This window comes from Squalius cephalus (assembly GCF_949319135.1).
Source record: "Squalius cephalus genome assembly, chromosome: 5".
Taxonomy (NCBI): domain Eukaryota; kingdom Metazoa; phylum Chordata; class Actinopteri; order Cypriniformes; family Leuciscidae; genus Squalius; species Squalius cephalus.
This window is the reverse complement of record NC_137126.1, coordinates 30,542,267-30,562,333: the sequence shown is the minus strand read 5'-3', so window position 1 is coordinate 30,562,333 and position 20,067 is coordinate 30,542,267. Positions and strand designations below refer to the sequence as shown.

The 20,067-nt window shown below is 36.9% G+C and overlaps 1 protein-coding gene across 4 annotated transcripts in view; it reads right to left on the bottom strand.

Moving 5' to 3' along the window:
• The window catches only part of dab2ipb (DAB2 interacting protein b), a 155,378-nt gene that overhangs the window by 106,651 nt on the left and 28,660 nt on the right, over window positions 1-20,067 (bottom strand). For 2 of the 4 annotated variants that reach the window (XM_079870854.1, XM_079870855.1), the window contains 2 exons: window positions 18,521-18,642; window positions 14,280-14,406 (listed from right to left, as the gene is read on the bottom strand). In XM_079870854.1, the coding sequence (XP_079726980.1) occupies window positions 14,280-14,406; window positions 18,521-18,642 (249 nt within the window). Of the gene's footprint in view, window positions 1-9,549; window positions 9,703-11,069; window positions 11,123-14,279; window positions 14,407-18,520; window positions 18,643-20,067 lie in introns of those variants that run through there. The other 2 variants (XM_079870861.1, XM_079870858.1) reach the window with 2 other exon arrangements.

Sequence of the window (20,067 nt, the reverse complement as noted above, 5' to 3'; positions counted from 1 at the left end):
AATGTTTATTTATATTTATAAAGTAATGTGTGCTATAGGTCTGTATTTTCAGACTCAATATAATCACTCGAAATAATAAACATTACAAAGGTATTCATGGAAATAAATTATATTAGGCTAATTATAATAATAGTGGGCCTGTTATATCTATTTAGTGTTGTTTCTGAAAAAAAGATCACCTTGGCCAGCTGTGGGAAATGAGCAACCTTCCTCCCTATACTCTGCCTGTAGAGATCTAGCCTGGAGGTGAGACTGTGGATAACCGCCTTGGATTTGACCAGAGTGTTGTCTGGGGCCCTGTTTGAGACCCACGAGTATATTTGTGGCAATAGCCAACAATACATTGTATGGGTCAAAATTATCGAAAATTATTTGGCAAAAAATTATGCCAAAAATCATTAGGATATTAAGTAATGATCACGTTCCATGAAGATATTTAGTAAATTTCCTACCGTAAATATATAAAACGTTTATTTTTGTGAGTGAATTCAGCACAATCGTGAACATAAATGGACAATTTTAAGGGCCCTATTTTAACGATCTGAAACGCAAGTATCAAACGCGAAACACAAGTAACTTTGTGGGCGGATCTCGACGCAAATCTAAAATGGGTTGGTCTGAAGTAGCTACATTACTCATAGGTGTGGTTTGGGCGTAACGTGAAATAAACCAATCAGAGCTTCAACTCATGTTACCTTTAAAAGCAGGCGTGCTTGTTCCATGGCGGATTGCTATTATAACGGCGGATTTGCCAGGCGTACGCCTGAAGCGGTTCACAGCCGAAGGAGATCGACGTTCTCGTCAGGGCCGTAAAAGACAGAGAAGTGACATTGTATGGGGATGGGAGAAACCCACCCAAATTAGCTTCGGTTAAACAGGCGTATAATAATTTGGGTAAATGTGTAAGCTATATTTATGCCTATTTTTTCACATCTTCATGGATACCACAATGATTTCCCTTGTGTGGCAATATTTTTCCTTGTAATTATGTATAATTTGCAAAAATGGGAACTGCTGCCTGCATCTGTGTGTAGATGAGAGAAGCAAAGTGTATGTGCATTGTGCACACGCTACATTATGGCCAAGCATGCGTCCTTAAAATAGCATCTGAATAGCGCGCCACTGACTTTAGACTAGGTTTTTCCTGGTCTGTGGCGGAATTGTTTTCTGGTACTGCAAAATAGCACCAGGGAACGAAAAAAAAAACGAAAAAAAACCCCGCACATTTTCACAATGACAAAAAGGGAGGCCAATTTCATCTTTAGCGATTTGTCATCAAACAAACTGTTTATTAATTGAACAAGTAACATGTTCTCGTCGTTTTTTTACATAGTAGGCCTATGGTAGGCTAATTGAAAGAAGAAAAAACAAAACAATAAGCACGACAGTCCATTTCTGCATCGCCAATAGGATACATGTCATAATGATTTTATGCGAACCTGCCTTGTTACCGGCAATAGCCTACTTTTTAAACAAATTAGTTTTCAATCAGTGTAACTATTCATAGCTTACCGCTTAAACATATGTCATATTCTTGTTCAAAAAATGAGCATTTCAACATGTTCTGGAAGGAGACGCGAGCGCAACCTATTAACAATTAGTCCAGCCACGGAGAACACCCGCTCGGATGGCACAGAAGTCGCAGGCACACTCAAGTAGGAGATTGCTAACTTGCGTCTACCCAAGAAACTAGCCATTGACTGCTGGGTGCTGCCTGAGGAGGATGAAGCTGCTCGCGGGTGCTTTGATCTCAGGTGACTATGCATCGTTGTTGTAGAGTGGTGGTATGCCAGCTTTGCTTGGCATAATTTACACTCATTGTTATTTTTTTTTAAATGAGTCCCACATGGAGCTTCTTGGTTGTTGCATGGTTGGTCACAGAGTTAACGGTCACAAGGTCATGACAATGCTCTTATTCTGTTGTTTGTTTACACTATGTACACAACGCAGGTAGCCTACAGGTAGATCGCACAGTAGGGGGTTTCATTCATGTTAGCGACACCTTGTGTCCCTGACAGGAAAATACCCTGCTGCGCAATCTGTGACAGTAGGCGCGGCGTCAATTATGGAGAACACATTGGAATTGCACGAAAATATAACTATATCCGAAAAAGCTATTTTATGATAGAATTTCGCACGTAGTTCGACTATTCGAAGACTAGTCCCTACTATCCAAACAGCGTTTCGAGCTCAGATGTGACGGCGGAATTAATACATTACCAAAATGTGATTACAGAATATATTTAAATTATCCATCAAATTGTCATTTTCTCCTTACAGTCTTGCGAGTTAACAATAATGCCTGACCAGTAAATTACTTGGTGAACAAAGAAAATATTTTGGCATTAGGGCATTGGCATTAGTTAATGCATAAAAATTTAAAGGTTTTACAAATAGAATTTAGTTTAATTCATTTTAAAATTCGTCGCCGGAGTGAATGGGAACATGATTTATTGAAAATACATAAGTGGTTCTTAAGTCAATACTTTTTTAATGGCTTTGACAACTTTCCATTCCTCCGCTGCGTGATTCTATCAGCGCTGGATTCTAGCCACCACCGGACTGTTGTCAGCGTGAAACACATTTTTGAGCACGTGAATGCTGATTCTTGTCAGCGCTGGATTCTAGTCAGTGCTTGAGTGCTGGTCTATGACTGGAAAAATAATAGAGTTGTTGCAAAAGAAACGATACATAGCTTACATGTCGCATTAAACTGGAAGATTTTAGAATGTTGTAGGCAATTATTTTGCAAGTAATTACATGTTTAATCTTGTCTTGCCTTGATCTTTGGTGTAAACTCGTGAAGGCTCCTGATTCACATCGGGGTCCAAATACATTATTGAACTGAATAACTATGTATTAGCCTTTATATAAATGTATTAATATTTATGTATAAAACCCATTCCACAAACACAGCACTGTTTTTTTTATCACTTTTCTATATTACTTTAGTATATAGATTGTATAGTTTATGACATTATACAACCTTCTCATACACATTTCAATTTATCTATATTTTCAATTTATTTCAGATTATTTCTTTATGCATCTACAATGACAATAAAGAGCTAGACTTAATAAGAGAAAGTAACAAAAGACATGAGTGACAAATGTCACTTTGACAACAATGCTTCCAAAAGCATCACAGGACAGTTATTCATTTCTACAGAACCACCTCATGCTCTCATTCAATCCTTACTAACAAGCAGTGCACTTGGCACAAATATTCACCTCTATCTTCAGTTTTGATGTTTTGATGTTACACACCGAGTAAACTACATAAACCTCCAATGACGCCTCTAATGAAATTGAGATAATGGAACCGAAACGAATGAATATCTAATGATTGCTGACTGCAGCGGACAGTTAACACTAACCTCATAAAGGTGGTAGACCTTCTAAAATATCACTTCAGTTACTTTGATTGGGTATTAGCTATTTCTAAATCAAAGTACCACATTATGGCTAAGTGCAAATTAAGCTGCTTACAGTTCAGAAACGCAATAAAAAATTGTCTGTTTCATTGTTTATTGCAATCAGCTGAAAATCCATGTCTTGCTTAAATGATAAAAATGTGACTTGGCCAATGCTGCAGCACACTTAATTAGACAGGAAACGTGTTTTATTTGTTGACATTTTTTAATAATTTTATTATTATTATTAATTATTATTAAAAAATTAGACTTCACTTTTAAAGTCGTGGTGTCACTTCCTGTTCAGAGGCCATTCACACTGAAACTCAAGAAAATTATACCTTTAAAACATCACATCAGATGATACACACAAAAGCAAGAAACTCTGTATCATTCCTTCAGCTAAAGTCTTCTCATGCACAAGAGCCAAAATGCAGGTTTTGGAGAGAATATCAACAGCTGTCACAAAGGAGACAAAGCCTTCATTGTGCATGACCCATGGGAAGTCCGGGATGAGCCCATGTGAGAATGGCCAGTGGTCCTCATGAGTGCCTGTTCTGAAAGCTGAAAAATGGCAGAGCACCTGCATTCCTGCCTGGAACTAAACAAGAGCAACATTCCAGAGTCTGAAAGGGCCGCCACACTTCACCACCTGGGAGATAGAAAAGCCCTCCAATGGAGGATTTCTGGCTTAAACCTCCTTAGAATGACTCAGAATGGGTCCCGCATGCTTGACATGGTCTTGCTGCACAGAATGGTATTCCACACTGGACCTACGAAATGACTTATTAGCATATGGAGAGCAGTGTTGGTTCCACATTCAATACTAGACTGTAAAAAAAGACCTGGCAAAAATACAATAACATACACAGTAACATAACGGCAGTTATTTTCCAACTTTCCAACATAACGGCAACTAATTCCAACTTTATATCACAATTACTGGTCTTAATATTTTACTTTGAGTCAGAAACAGATTTTAATAGTGAACTTCTCTCAGCTCTCACAGATCTCCATCTACCTCAGCTCTGCAATTTCATAAACTAAACAAGAGAGGAAAATAGGCCAGACGAAAGACGGATTAGACTCTACGCGCTTGCTGTGATTAGCTCTTCATCTGGGAAGCGCTTAGCAGTCATACATGTTCCTTTCACCAGCATCCAAATCAATGCTTTCAACAGTGCTTAGACTGCTCAACAAAAGTGTCTTCTCAGGCCTTTTGTTTTCAACATGTACAATGGATTGGAATTGGTAGTCACTTCCAGCAACGCTATTTCTAAACACATGCACACAGATCTACAGAGCTCAACATGTAGGCCAAAGCCCTATTTTGACAAAACTAGTTTTCCTGAAGGAGGTTAGAGAAATGTGTCTATATTGTCAAAATCATCTATACTGAACACTGCATTTTTGCATACAAGCTCAAAAAATATTACACAGCACATTATAGACTGCTTTTTTGGCAACTCTGGATTCCTCTGAGAACTCTAATACCATCCAGAGAGGAAAGCATGTGAAAGCCTTTTTTCCCCACAACACGGACCTCTCCTAATTTATTTTGACCTTTAATCATATACTGCAACATTACTGTTTAAAGGTTTGGTGCTGATTTTTTTAAATATTTTGAAAGAAATCTTGTTGCAAATAAATCAAGTAAAATCAAGTAAATCACCAAGAATGCATTTATTTGATCAAATTAATATTGTTAATATTGTGAAAAATTGTTACAATTTAAAATAACTGTTTTCTATTTTAATACTATAAAAATATTAAAATGGAAAAAAAAAAAATCAGGATTCTTTGATGAATAGATCATTTTAAGAATTTAGAATTTTAAGTTCAAAAGAACAGAGTTTATTTGAAATAGACATATTTTGTAACATTTTAAATGTCTTTACTGTCATTTTTTATCAATTTAATATGTCCTTGCTGAATAAATTAATAGTTGCCAATTTATTTATTTCATAAAAATAAATAATTAATAAATTATAAAACAAAATCTTACTGGCCCCAAACTTTTGAACGGTAGTTCTCTGTCTATTTTCCCAAACCTGTATAACTTTAGTTTCTTGAATGGAACAAAATAGAATATATTTTTGATATTGCCAACACAACTGAAGTCAGCGGAGTCTAAAACAACATATTTGGGTGAATATTTCATGCAATAAAATGTAAAAAAGCCATTACAAAACAGACAAACTCATCAAGGAACACAGATGGCTATACAGTAAAAGCTGTAACTTGTCATAATGAGTTTTAGGCCATTCAGTTTTGGATTCAGTTTTAGCAACCACTTTAAAAATGTAGGTGAAAGAAAACAATATGACTTTTTCTTAGCAATATTTCTTTCCTCAGTGTTACTTTATGCAAGGCAGGAAGCATCTGACAGCCGCATCTACTATGAACTCACAGAAACACACACACTCACGCCGCAGTTCTCCCATCACCAACAAACAAACTGAAACTCTACATAAGTGCTCAGATCAGAGAGCGTCTTCAGAAAACAGACTAGATCTACAAGTTACAGAAACCCCCCCCGAGACATTTAAATGCCTGTGACGGACACAATTCTCCTTTTTTCTGTAACTAAACAATTTCTCTGTGAAAAACTTCTTGTCTGTTCAAATTCACTTTAACGATGCATTACTGCCTCCACCACTCATTCTCAAGTTCTTTCATTTCTTTCAAACTATTAAAATCTGACTCACGCTAACTTGTACAATCTGTGTTCAATTGAATACAAATGGAAGTCATAACTTCTATATTTGTAAAAATGTATGTGACAACCAATTTCTTTTTAAAATCAAGTAAGGCAGGGAAACATACATCCATTCAAATGGTATATTTTTCCATTTTCTTATGTTTTTGTCCTATGATGGGTCGTAGGGGCATTAGGCAGGGAAACACCCAGTCCATCACAGGGCTCCATTCAAATCCACCACACACAATTCTTCAATAAACACAGTTTTAAGTCATGCATCAGTCAGCTCCAAGGTATTGGAACATAAGAATGTATTATTCACATAATCTGCAGCAACGATACAATATAAAAACACTGACTATAAAAGCATACAATATGACATACTGTATGAGAGTTTTGCTACAAAATGTTTCTGTAAAAGATACAGTGAAAAGCCCTGTACAAGAAATATATACAAAAGCAAGATTGCTAGAAAGTCAGATCTGATTATGCCATACTTTGATTTATACTAGTGGTGGTCTGTGAACAGTCTAAGGATATGAAAAGGGTTTGACGTTTCAGAAACCCTGGCCTATGTCATTGCTAAAGTGTCATATTTGTTTATTCTATAAGCAAAGAACAAAAAGTTGAGTAAGCAAGTAGTCCTACTCATTTTTATTTGTTCAATATTTAAATTAATAATTAGATAAATAAAGAAAGAAAAACTTGCTAAACTCCAATCGAAAGAGACCCGTTTCAATTATCTATATTTATAACGAATAAATCAGATCTCATTTATTTGAAAAGTGTACTTCATACTGAAGTAATCCTACAATCACCTATTAAAAATGCATTTTGATTATTTTGGAGCTCCGGCATCAATATTCTACGCAATCTGATCCCGTATTTGAGTTTGTTATTCTCCAGAAATGAAAACCGCTTTGCATAAATGGAAGGTTGCCCAGACCAAGATTAGATTTGTTTCTGAAGAGGAATGAGATAGCAGCACTGCCACATTCAAGCAGAGAAGTGTTGATTAAACCCCTCCTTCTCCCACCCTTTCACTCTCTCTCTCTCTCTCTCACTCCATCAGCTTATTACTAAGCAACATCGCAAAAGTTTTGTTTCACACAGATTTTTGAGGTCGATCTTCAAATGCTCGGAATACAAATGCGCGCCGCATATGCAAACATGCACACGTACAACAAACATAAAGATAGACATATGGACACATAAAAATAACTCTGAAAGTTTCAAATACCAGCATACTTGGCTCACATACAAAGACATTGCTGCTGGACAGGCAGATGGTGGCAAAGGATCCCCGAGAGTCTTAATAAGGCGCTAGCAAAAGCTGAAGGATAGAACATCAAACTTGATCTGCTCCCTTACTGTTCTCATGGGCTTCTGTAACGAAAGACCCTTTGAGCGACTCTAGAGACGAAGCGTGAAACTTTCTCACATATAAACACCCAAAAGACAAAAGATAATATAAAGACATTATTCCCACAAGATATTAAGTTAGATGGGAGTGTGTGCATACACATGCTCTTTTGCCTTTGGTCTAATAATTAGAGAGTCCCCTCCAGTCAAAGCAGACATGTACTGTATGCAGCTCCCAGAGGCCAGAAGTGACTCAGAAAGAATGACTGAGAGATTCTCTTGTTTATCACTTCGTAGTAATCCCCCACACTCCCTCCTTCTCCCGCTCCACTTGCTCTCTCCTCTCCTCTACTCCAAGAAAAGGATGAGTGAAGTAGGACGACAAACAGACCTATTTCCATCTCAATGAGGGCCAGGGGTTCGGTGTTCTACCTCACAAGAAATTACTTTCTCTCTCTACTCTCTCCCAAAATGCTTTTAAGACCCCATGAGGTTGGAATTTTGTTGCTTTTACTCCACTTTCATTAGCGTTGAAGCTAGCATACTCTGTAGTGAAACACATAAGATATTCCCATTAAACATTTTGTCTTTCTCTTCAAGGAAAACATGCTAAATACTGCACTACACAGGTTTAATCAATCAACTACACTCCAGAATGAGAATGTCCCTCCCACTAACAACACCTATGGTGACTAGCAAGAAGCAAATCTTGATTTAACTAAAGGTGTGAGCCCCTCGATATTTAAGCTCAAACTTCCTGTTTTCAACAGACATGCATCAACACAGGAAAGCAAAGTACCCTCATTAAGAGATTTATTTGGGTCTTGAACTGATCTACACACTACACACTTTTTTATCAGCATGGACACCTGTGACCACACATTAACCGAATTCTACATTGATATGCTAAATTGAATTTTTTCAATAATTTTATTTTTTATTAATACATTTACATATGTTTGGCCAGGTAACCCAAAAATGTGTTCATGTGGTAATATCTGGTTTTATTAAAATCAAAACAATACGTAATGACTGTAACCTGACGTAATGACTGAATCAAACTGTAAACACCAACAAAAGTCGTTTTAAGGGTCAGATCTAGCAGAAATAGTTTCTTAATCCTGATCATTTGGTATCTTTATGCCCGTCATTGCCATTCTTTAAAAGCGATAAGCCACTCGAGGCCTATCATTACAGTGATTTTACCAGTTAAGGGGGGTTTTAGGGGCTTTTCATCATGCCTGATTCAAAGGAATAAAGGAATCCTTAAACTTGAAAACATCATAAGGATTAAATAAGCCCCTGTAGGTTAAGAATCAGATGGTAAAGTGTGGAATTAGCAGCCTGCTAACATACACTATAGTGAAATAACAGAAAGAAGATTAGATTCCCTGGAGTGGCAGGGGAGAGAAGTATCCAAATGATGTCGATCCTTTTCATTGCCCTTGTCGCACACTCTCTCTTATCTTTAATTACTCTCTCATCCTCTCGTCTGAATGCTCACTACATTAGAGACAGTCCTCCACTTCATCTCTGTAGCAGATGACACAAGATACACCAAATGCCAAGAAAGAATCTGGCCCTGTTTTCATAAAATGTTTTCTTTCTTTAACTTCTGTAATTGGTTTAGATTCACAGATATGAACATTCAGAGCTGTTTTTGCTCCGCTTATATAAATTGATTTATCTATAACCATAAGTGCATCTCTCAACCAATTATGATGCAAAACGCCAGACCTTCATCAGATCCTAAAGCTTTTAATTCCTTCATTCAGCTGTTAAATTACACATTCAAAAGAAACGGTCTACACGACACTAACTGATTATGGGTACATCAAAAGTTCTATCTATGGATTGGTCTCTGTATAAGGGTTTAGCAATCTCAAATCGCATAGGTAGTGATACATTTCCATGGCAGAGGACTATGGGAGGGCATCTACTCAGCTAGGGCAGGGCATTTGTACCATGTTATTTGGGGCTATTCTGGGATATTTTGAGGTTTGGCCTGCATTTAAGACAGATGTTGGGCTCAACGACTGTGTCATGGATCTGGGTTCCCTTGGCAGGACTTACTTTTTCTTTCTTGCTAGCTTTCTTTGCAATATCTCCATCTCTCTCTGTCCAGCGTATCGACCCAATTGGACCCTGAACGTCCTGTTTCCCTGAAATACTTTGGTGGTTGACTCATTCAGCTAACCGCATTCTTCCAGAACTCCTCCTCTGGCGATCAGACCTGCACCGTACTCTCTGCGCACACAGACAATGGAAAAATACTCAAATAATAATTTAATCGTTAGGTTTTAGAGAGCTCTGACCAGGGAAATTGAAAAGTGTGAGTGGAAAAGAAGACCGAGAATGTGAGGGAGAAGAGAAAGAAAGACAGATTTATTTGTGTACATAAGTCAACCGCCCGGCCCATCCCGCTCACTCACTCACTCACTCTCTCTCTCTCTCTCTCTCTCTCTCTCTCTCTCTCTCTCTCTCTCTCTCTCTCTCTCTCTCTCTCACTCTCTCTCTCTCTCTCTCTCTCTCTCTCTCTCTCTCTCTCTCTCTCTCTCTCTCTCCCACACATAGATACATCTACTCTATCCCTCTCTCCACAAACTAAAGCCACAAGAGACACACAATTCAGAGAAACACAATTCCTTTAAAATGTGAAACTCCCTCACACACTCATAATCATGTATGCAGAGCACACTCCAGTTACCCACAACTCACACATAAAATCAGAAAATATAACTATAAAGCTAAGTGCAGATGGACAGAGAAAGAGAATGACAAAAAAGTAAAATAATAGCCTTATGCTACCTGCTTGAACTACATCTTCAGTAAATCTTTGGACTCACAATGATCATTGTAAAGACAGACATGCATCTAGTTTAGTCATAGGCAGACTTTTGACTAAAGTCTGCTTCACATTGCAGCTTATTTTGGTCAGAAAACACCCACTTAGACAGGAATAGACTAACTGATGGACATGTAATGCCATCAACATTTTTTTTATATGCCATTTAGCACCAGGTTTACATAAAATGTATTATAACACAATAATAGACCAAGAGAGAGACAGACAGACAGACAGACAGACAGATAGATAGATAGATAGATAGATAGATAGATAGATAGATAGATAGATAGATAGATAGATAGATAGATAGATAGATAGATAGATAGATAGATAGATATGACTACAATTTCGTACTAAAAGTATTAAATACAGATAATTTTAAAATAAACTCAGAAACAGTGGAACATACTGTTCTGCTCAAGGATCTCTCATTTACATGCTACTAACTGCTTTCAATACAACTCTTCACAACTGCACATGCAGTTTCAAAGATTGTGAAGCCACTAATATGGCAAACTCTGCAAGTGTTTTCCATTTTTCTGTGCAATATGCATCGGGCGTTCAGTGAACGGACTTCGGGTGGTCCATAGGTGTGCCGTCTGAGGCTGAGAATAGTTTTCAACAAACTCATGCATGTACTCTTACAACATTTTAAACACACTATGCCAAAAATCCATCTCCAGTCCACCAATACTGAGCCAAGGGCCAAGAGCATCTTTTCCATCTTTTCTCCTCAAGCACTTACCGGACTGACCCTCCGACTCAGGGCTCGTCTCAGACTCCATAACTTCCCAGACTGTCCAACAACTGAAAAACTGTGCTGAAAGGAGACAGATGGAGGAGAAAGGAAGAGAGAGAGAGAAGAGGTGCTCCCTTCACCCTATGTGTAGAGAACCACTCTGTGCCCCAACTGCTGTCTTGTGTTTGTCTACTGCTCCAGAGAGAGAGAGACAGTGAGAGAAAGAGACAGAATGGATGCATTGTGGCGCATGCAGATCGACTACTCCTGTAAGTTGCGGTCTCTCTTTTGCTCCTACTTCTCACATGCTTCTTAAAGACACAGTATCAGCGACGATACTTTTCACAAGCCTGCATATTTTCCTCACGCTGTAGACTCTTTACACAAGGACTTACATATAAAATGTCTAATATTTATGGACACCTTATGCCACTAATGAATATCAGTCATTATCAGTCAATATCAGTTTTACATTGTAAAAGGACCGTCCGCAATAAAACGTGCTCACATTTAAATATCAAACGGCACACTGTCACATTAGTCTGTATGAGCGCTAATGAGCAACTAGCATACCGTCAGTCTATTTCAATGAGCCTTTAGTTTGGTATAATTTTGCCAAACATCTGAATGAGCAATTGGACAACAGCTTTACAAACTATGACTCACTTTGATGTTTGTCTGTGAGGTTAACAAGCTACAAGCACAAAGTGATTTAAAGGCATTTTGACATGTCAGTACCAAGCATTCAGCAGAAGCTGTGTTAGCAAACCGAGAATATATTACACTAAGAAACTCAAAAGAAGTTGACACTACTATTGGTAGGTATTTAAGGGAATTGCAGTGTTGAAGTACAATACATACTTTCTGCTCTTCGACCCCCTAGGGAAAATAATTCTGATGTTTAGGCTGTGAGGTTGTTCCTGCTCTCACCCTCTGGCATCAAACAGAAGGTGCTCTAGTAGTTCTCAGAGGGAGCAAAAGAGTGAGCTCAGAGATTTTCTCTTTTATCATTAATCAGTTGCTCAATATGGGGAGGGGGAAAATCTGAAAATACTGTTATATATCTGATCAAACAATCATCCTAAATATAAATATAACATCCCACCCTCCCTTCAGAGCATCTCCAAAGCCACGCCTCCTTCAAAACATATGAACACGTAAAGCAGGAAGCAAACAAAAGCTTCACGAGAGACGGCGTTAAACTACCTAACGTCTCAAAGCACATAACATTACAATAATAATAAACATTAACAACTTAAAGAGCACTGACCTGTATCACCTGACTGCTGCAGATTAATTTCGGCGTTGATAGTGTTGCCATTGAAAATGTGAAATTTGAGTCACAAACCGCTCCGAGTATAACGTCACAGTTTTCCATCTCTTCAAAATAGCAGTAGTTATGGTGTGAACACAGCATAAGCTTGTTGTTTTGGATTAGGAGGAACTGTAAAAGGTGGCTTCTGTTTCGGTTGTGTGATTGGTGACTGACGTCTGTCTAACTCTGCACAGCATGAAACACGCTGATGACGTGTGATGTCTCCCTATAGGCGGAGGTATGGAACTGTACGTTGACAGACTGCTAGGACATCGTATCATTGCATTCGGAACGAATTCTATGATTGGACGAACATTTTATTGTCCTACACCTTCCATATACGATATACTGTATATTCATATAAATACATTTAGACCACTTAACTTAATGATTGCTATCAGGATGTGAAGAGACTTTCAACCAGCATAACAACCTACCCTGCATTTAATATACACATATAACTATACTGGACTTATAATTAACTATGTACTTAATAATTAATTATATATTCAGATTTATAACTGTACAGTATATTCAGATTTTATATAATATCCTGTGTGGTCCCCATAACCAAGCATGTAAGCATGCATGCAAGTAAGCAAAATAAGTAAGCGACTAAGTGACCAAGTAAGTAAGAATTACATACTGTAAGTAAATAAGTAAATACTTAAATAAATACATAAATGAATAAATAAATGAGCAGTATAATGTTTAGATGAAGGTCTTTGAGTTTGAAAAAAAAATTACAAAGTTAAAAAGTCTCAGTAAATCTAAATGTCTCTGTCAAAAACAAAACAAAAAAACACAGCACATTAATTAAAAGCAGAGCATACTGGAATAGAGTGTATTAGGGTCTGTGTTTCTGCATATGCCTCATGAGAAGTTGTGTGTGATCACGGTTATAAATACGGGTGCAAACATTGCATTAATTGTCCACTAGTTCAGCTATGTCATTGTCTTATTAAATCGTATTAATAAATCTGATTAATAAACGCTTATGTCCAGTATATCTATACACTACTATAAAACAATCTGAAAATTTACAACACACACACACACACACACACACACACACACACACACACACACACACACACACACACACACACACACACATTTGTTTCACTATATTTGTGAGGACATCTCATAAGACTTCCATTGTTTTCAGGTTAATGATTTTGTTAATCGCCTGACCGACCCCTACCCCTAAACCAATAAACATAAACATGATTTGGTCGATTTACAAGCCTTTTTAACTAGTGAGGTCCAGCTTAATCAGTGTTCAACCCAATACACCCTTAAAGGGTGATTTTAAAAGTACATTTGGCAGGGCCCATTTTGCAGCAACATGTGCATGGGGAAAAATACAACATTCGTTGGTAGGCCAGTCAAATTGTAAAAAACACCATCCGCCAAATAAAGTATGCACACATCAAATATAAAAGTTAACAAAAATAAGTGAACAAAATAAATACACAATGAGTATTATGCTTGTCTTTTGCCAGAAGAACAGAATATTGTAGCTAACATCCTCCCCTGCTGGCCTCCATAAAAAATGACAGGCCACAAGCAAATGTCTTTGCAAATATGTATCAAAGGTAGTTTGTGACTAAAACAAATTACAAACTTTGACCAATACCTTATAATTAATTAAATAAGTAATTATGTTTTTATACTATAGGATATACTTTTCCAACTTTGTCAGTTATTGAAAATAACTGAATTTTTTTTTATGCACAAAGTTACTTCTAGCAGATGAAATAATTTAAGAGACAAGCATAACTAGAAAACTACAATCAAAGTTTTTAAATTCCCTGATATTTCAAAGTTTTCTATGATCATAGGAGACCCTAGATAGACAGTTGTTTGGCTGTGTTATAAACATGTAGTAGTGCACTCACTGCTGTCCACTGAGAGATGGCACTGGAATTCAGGGAACTGCGTCTCCACAGGAACACTGATGGTGCGACGCAGCAGTCTGGATTGGCAGGTGTCAGTCCTGTTCCCCTGTAGGAGCAGAGGGTGTATCTGAGAATGGGACACATAAAAGAGAAACAAATACACAATTACTCATCTCATGAATAATATATTCAATTTATATCGAAGAGATTCAAGTTAAAAAGACAATCAGAGGCAGCAAGACATGAAGAATTCAATAAAACAAGCACACAGACAGAATTTGACTTTTTAATCAAAGAGATTCTAGCTACTTAAATTACTTATACATAATTAATAATATAATGCTATGTCATAATCATGCAATAAAAGCAGCTAAAGATCATCATAGGGACAAAAAATAAAAATAATAATGAAAAATGATGAAAAATATAATTTTATGGACAGTAAGAAATATTTTTAGCCAGAACATTTTCTCAATTCACACACTATTGGCAGGTGAAAAAGATGGTGGCAAAAAGATGAGAGGAAAACATAAGGAGAAAGAGAGTTTCAATTTCAGCCACAGCAATCTGGTTTAACTGAAATTTCACTCACTTCATATTTTTAGTATTTGGAAAATATCAGTTATGAAACAAAAATGGCATTGTTATTGGTTTACAATAACAATGCCATTTTTGTTTCATAACTGATATTTTCCAAATACTAAAAATATGAAGTGAGTGAAATTAGATTAATTTTATTACTTGTCATATTAACATCACCCTACAAGCTGATTATTTTCTTGACCTGTACTTGGGAGTGAAGTACTTGATCTGAAGTAAATCAGTGCTAAAAGGCTTGGCATAAATTATAGCACACACACAGCTAGTTAAAAATAATATAACCTAACCCACACCCTAACAGAACACTTTCTGCATTTTTATAAAAATAAAATAAAATCAAAATGTATTTTGTGTCACTGATTTTATATCATGTCACTGAATATTTCATTACAGTTCAGTAGAAATGACTTCACTGAGAAAATCGAAAGCATTATAAATACAATTATAAATGTACAACCTTTGACAGCATCTTATGATTGAGCCTCATATATCGCTCCCAAAGAATAATTGCAGTGCTTTACAACCATAGGACAGGAAGAGCTAAAACTTTGTCACTGCATCTAATCTAACAACATGTTTATTTGATCCCATGCCAACTAAATTATTGAAGAAGTTGTTACCTGTATAGCAGAAGAGCCTCTTCTTAATATTATTAACTCCTCTGTGTCTATATGTCTTGTCTAAAGAACCTAAAGAATCAGTAAGAAACCACGAATGGATTCTAATGAATTGGCAAATTACAGACCCATTTCAAATCATCCATGTGTGTCTAAAATGTTAGAAAAAGCTATATATGCTCCTTCTTGCATAAGAAAAATCTCTGAATAATGTCAGTTAGGATTCGGGATTCAGTTATCATAGCAAAGAAACATGCCAACATTAAATTACAAATGAATTGATCCTGATCTTAGTACTGCGTTTGACACTACAGTTCATGACATACTCTTAGATCAATTATAAAATTGCACTGGCACAGGGACAGGCATTGAGGTGGTTTAGATCCTACCTGTCTGACCGTTACCATTTTGTTTATGTAAATTGAGAATTATATCATTTAACACCAGTAAAGTGTGGAGTGCCATTGTTACGCTGATGATAGGAGGATAACACACCATGTCACAAAGCTCAAATCATCTCAGACTTGTTTCTTGAACATGGCAATTAGTTCACTATACTTATATGGACAATACAATAGAGCACCTTTGGGATGTGGTGGATCGGTAGATTCGCATCATTGATGTGCATTGTGCAGCCGACAAATCTGCAGCAACTGCGTGATGCTATTACGTCAATATGGACCAAAACCTCTAAGAAATGTTTCCAGAACCTTGTTTGATCTATGCCATGAAGAATAAAGGCAGTTCTGAAAGAAAAATGGGGGTCCAACCTGGTACTAGCAGGTGTACCTATAATAAAGTGTCCGATGAGTGTTTTTCACCTAGACCATATGAAATTTCGAAATGATCTAAGTTGACAGAGTGTGTTAAAGATAGTTACACAGTACATGTGTACATTTCTTCTTTTAAATTCACAGAATCTCTTAAAATTCCATTTGCATCTGAAAGGATGTAGGCTAATGTTGCTTCGTCTTCTACAGTTAATGATCTAGGTGTTATATTAAACAGCAACTTGTCTTTTGACAATCATATTTTGCATGTTACAAAAACAACCTTCTTCCACCTCAGTAACATCGGCAAGCTATGTTATGCTATCGGGTTCTGATGCAGAAAAGCTAGTAAATGCATTCATGACCTCTAGACTATATTACTGTAATGCACTACTAGGTGGGTGTCCTGCATCCTCAATAAACAAGCTCCTGTTAATCCAAAATGCAGTTGCAAGAGTTCTCACCAGGTCAAGAAAATATGATCATATAACCACAATTTTATCATCTCTGTCATCTCTGCACTGATGACCTATTATCTAGTCTGCATCGATTACAAAATATTGCTACTTATAAGGCCCTAAATGGTTTAGCTCCTGTGAATTGAACCTATCTTCTATCACACTACAATCCATCACACTCTTTAAGGTCACAAAACTCTTTGGTAGTACCTTGAATAGCAAAGTCCACTAAAGGAGGGAGATCATTTTCATATTTAGCTCCTATAATGTGGAATAGCCTTCCTGATAATATTCGGGGCTTAGTCACTTTCTCCCAGTTTAAATCTAGATTAAAGACACATCTCTTTAGCCAAACATTCATATAGGCTAATGCATCTTATAACCTCAGTTATAACATACCAGATGCACATGATTATCTTTTGCTTGAAATGTTATGAACAGCAGCTACATTATTTAATTTCCATTTGCTTTTCTGTTTCATAGGGATGCTAACTAAAGATTCACCAGCCCCAGTTTGGATCCAGCCTCTTACAAAGATTTCAGATGACCTAAAACCTGTTAAGAGATGATACCAAACCCTGTGAGGACTTCAGATGACCCCCAACTCTAAATCAACATACAAAACTTCCAAATTTCCCATATATTGTCATCATTGCTTTACAATGCTCATTGTTTATGCTTAAATGAATACACAACAATAGCAAGTTTCAAGTATTTGTAGAAAAAGACATCACTGTTCATTACTTTTATCAAAGGTGCCTTTATAATCTGTTAATGTTACTTCACTTTATCTCAACTTTTCTTGTTTTATTAGATTATTATCGGTTTAAACATTGGGTAATACACATAGTAATATAAAAAAAGAGAGCTCTAGGCAAATGTGGTTGAGTAAAGCACTCCCAATTAGTAACATCTAGGAACCTTTCTGTAGACCAGCAGGTACAACTATATAAAATAATAAAATAATAATAAGTACAGCAAGTAAACAAATTGCTCAGAGCATTAAAGATCTGGCATGGCCAGGAGAGAATCTGTCTCTTGATCCTCCTTCAGCAGAGAATCATTCACCACTGCTCTGCCAGGCCACTAATAGATGTCTGGAGATTTATTACAGCTCTGCTCTCCGGCTGATAACAGAGGCTTCGACATACAGCGTGAGCTATGGGGGAATGGAAAATCCTTTATCGACCATGGTACACAGCATATATTCTTTGCAAGTGTGGGCCACATATTGATCGTCCCTGTGAAACGCTGTGTGTCTTAGCTGCCATGGCGAAAAGTGAGCTCAGGGAGCCTGCTGATGTACCACATTTCTGCACGTCACGATGACAAACTACACACAGCTACGCGCCATCCGCTCTCATGTGCTTGCACTAGTTCAGTCCAGCAGATAATACATCCCCCTTCTGCCTCTTCCCATCTTTTTTCTCACTCTCTATTTTTTGCTTTACTTTTAGTATTCATTTCTGCACAAAAATACAAAATAAAAGTGTCATTTATTTCTGTGACTATACTAACTAAACTTTGAATGTGATTTACAAGACCTGTGTCAATACAGGCATACCAAAGCTGTTCAGTGAAGTTTGATTCCAAAATATTTGACCACCACCAAATGTGGTTTCAGTGATCTGATGACAAAATGTTTTAAACCAACACCTGTACACTGTCTACTTGATTGGATCACCTGCAATGCATGTAAATACCATAGCCAGTTAAGAAAATTCCACAATTCTAACATTTGTAAGGGCATGGGTTAAAATGAGAAAATGCTCTTTCTGTGTCTGTGTGTGTAATACCTCCTCCCTGTCCAGCAGCAACATCTGATAGTCGGTGACCACGCAGAACTTGGGGTTCCACACAGCATGTTCAGCATACGGGTGACCATATGACATCCAGTTGCCGGGAGGACCCCTCATATCTGACAGAAGGAAGGAAGACCAGAAAAAGAGAATGATGATAATGACAACAAAAAAAGCACCAGGAAAAATCAGGAGAGACATGTGACGTGAAGGAATTTATGCGTTTCCTTTTTTGGATGATGTATTTACAGACTGGTTTGTGACTTTGAATTTACTCCTCCTCTTTACAAAGGTCAAACAAAATCCTGAAAGATCTACAAAGCAAAACAGCTCCTGAACTTGAAAGCAGACACGTCTTCTACTCGGAACACATTTATATGGTAATGAGCCCCCTGCTCGTCATCTCTTGTCTCTCGACAACGAGATTACCAAATATTGCACCAAGTGAGCAAGAAATATTGCCATGTTAATTTGAGTTTGATAGAGAATGTAAATAAAGTGAATCACATTGTCATAATGTTGCTTTTTTGCATGAATCTCATACGGAGACAGTGATGTGCCGCATGGAATGTTAATCTCATCTTGTTTCAGAACACTGAACAAATGTTCTTATGTTCTTATATCTTCTCTGTTATTATTCACATTCATGGTGAACCTTCATTTCTCATGCTAAATGGAGGTAAAAGGCCTCTTATGGCCAAATAATTAATCAGTGGAAGTTTAGCCGTTACACTTGCTGTGCTTTACGGTTGGAAACTGTGTTCATGGGTGCTCTGCTCTCACAGCACAGTAGCTCTGAAACATTACGAATTCATGTATAGTTTAATAATATTTTAATTAGTGTAACAGTAAATATGAAATGGTTTGATAATTTGCACTTTTCTGTTCCAATCTTGGAAAGGTAAAACAACATTAGGTAGCCAATAAAACCAACTTTCACACAAAAACAAATGGACCAAAAATGACACATTGATCCTTCAAATGGCTCAATGAAAGCAGCATCCATCCAATGTGGAGCACAGGTTCAGATCTCAGGAAGCCTAAAATAACATGAATTGTGTGTGAGGTAATATCATAGAGGAAAGAGACCTCTTTAATATCTAACATTAAGACATACACTACCATTCAAAAGTTTGGGGTCAATAATATTTATTTAATCAATAATAAAAAAAATTACAATTTAAAATAACTGGTTTCAATTTATATTTTAAAACGTAATTTATTCCAGTGATGGCAAAGCTGGATTTTCATCATCATTACTCCAGTCTTCAGTGTTTTGTCCTTCATTCTAATATGCTGATCTTGTGATCTGATGCTCTCAAGAAATGTTCTTATTATCATCAATATTGAATTGTAGTATACAGGGTTTGAAATTAACTTAATATATATACGTGACCCTGGATCACAAAACCAGTCACAAGTAGCACGGGTATATTTGTAGAAATAGCCAACATTGTATGGGTCAAAATTGTATGACTCCATTGTATGGGTCAAAATGATCGATTTTTCTTTTATGCCAAAAATCATTAGGATATTAAGTAAAG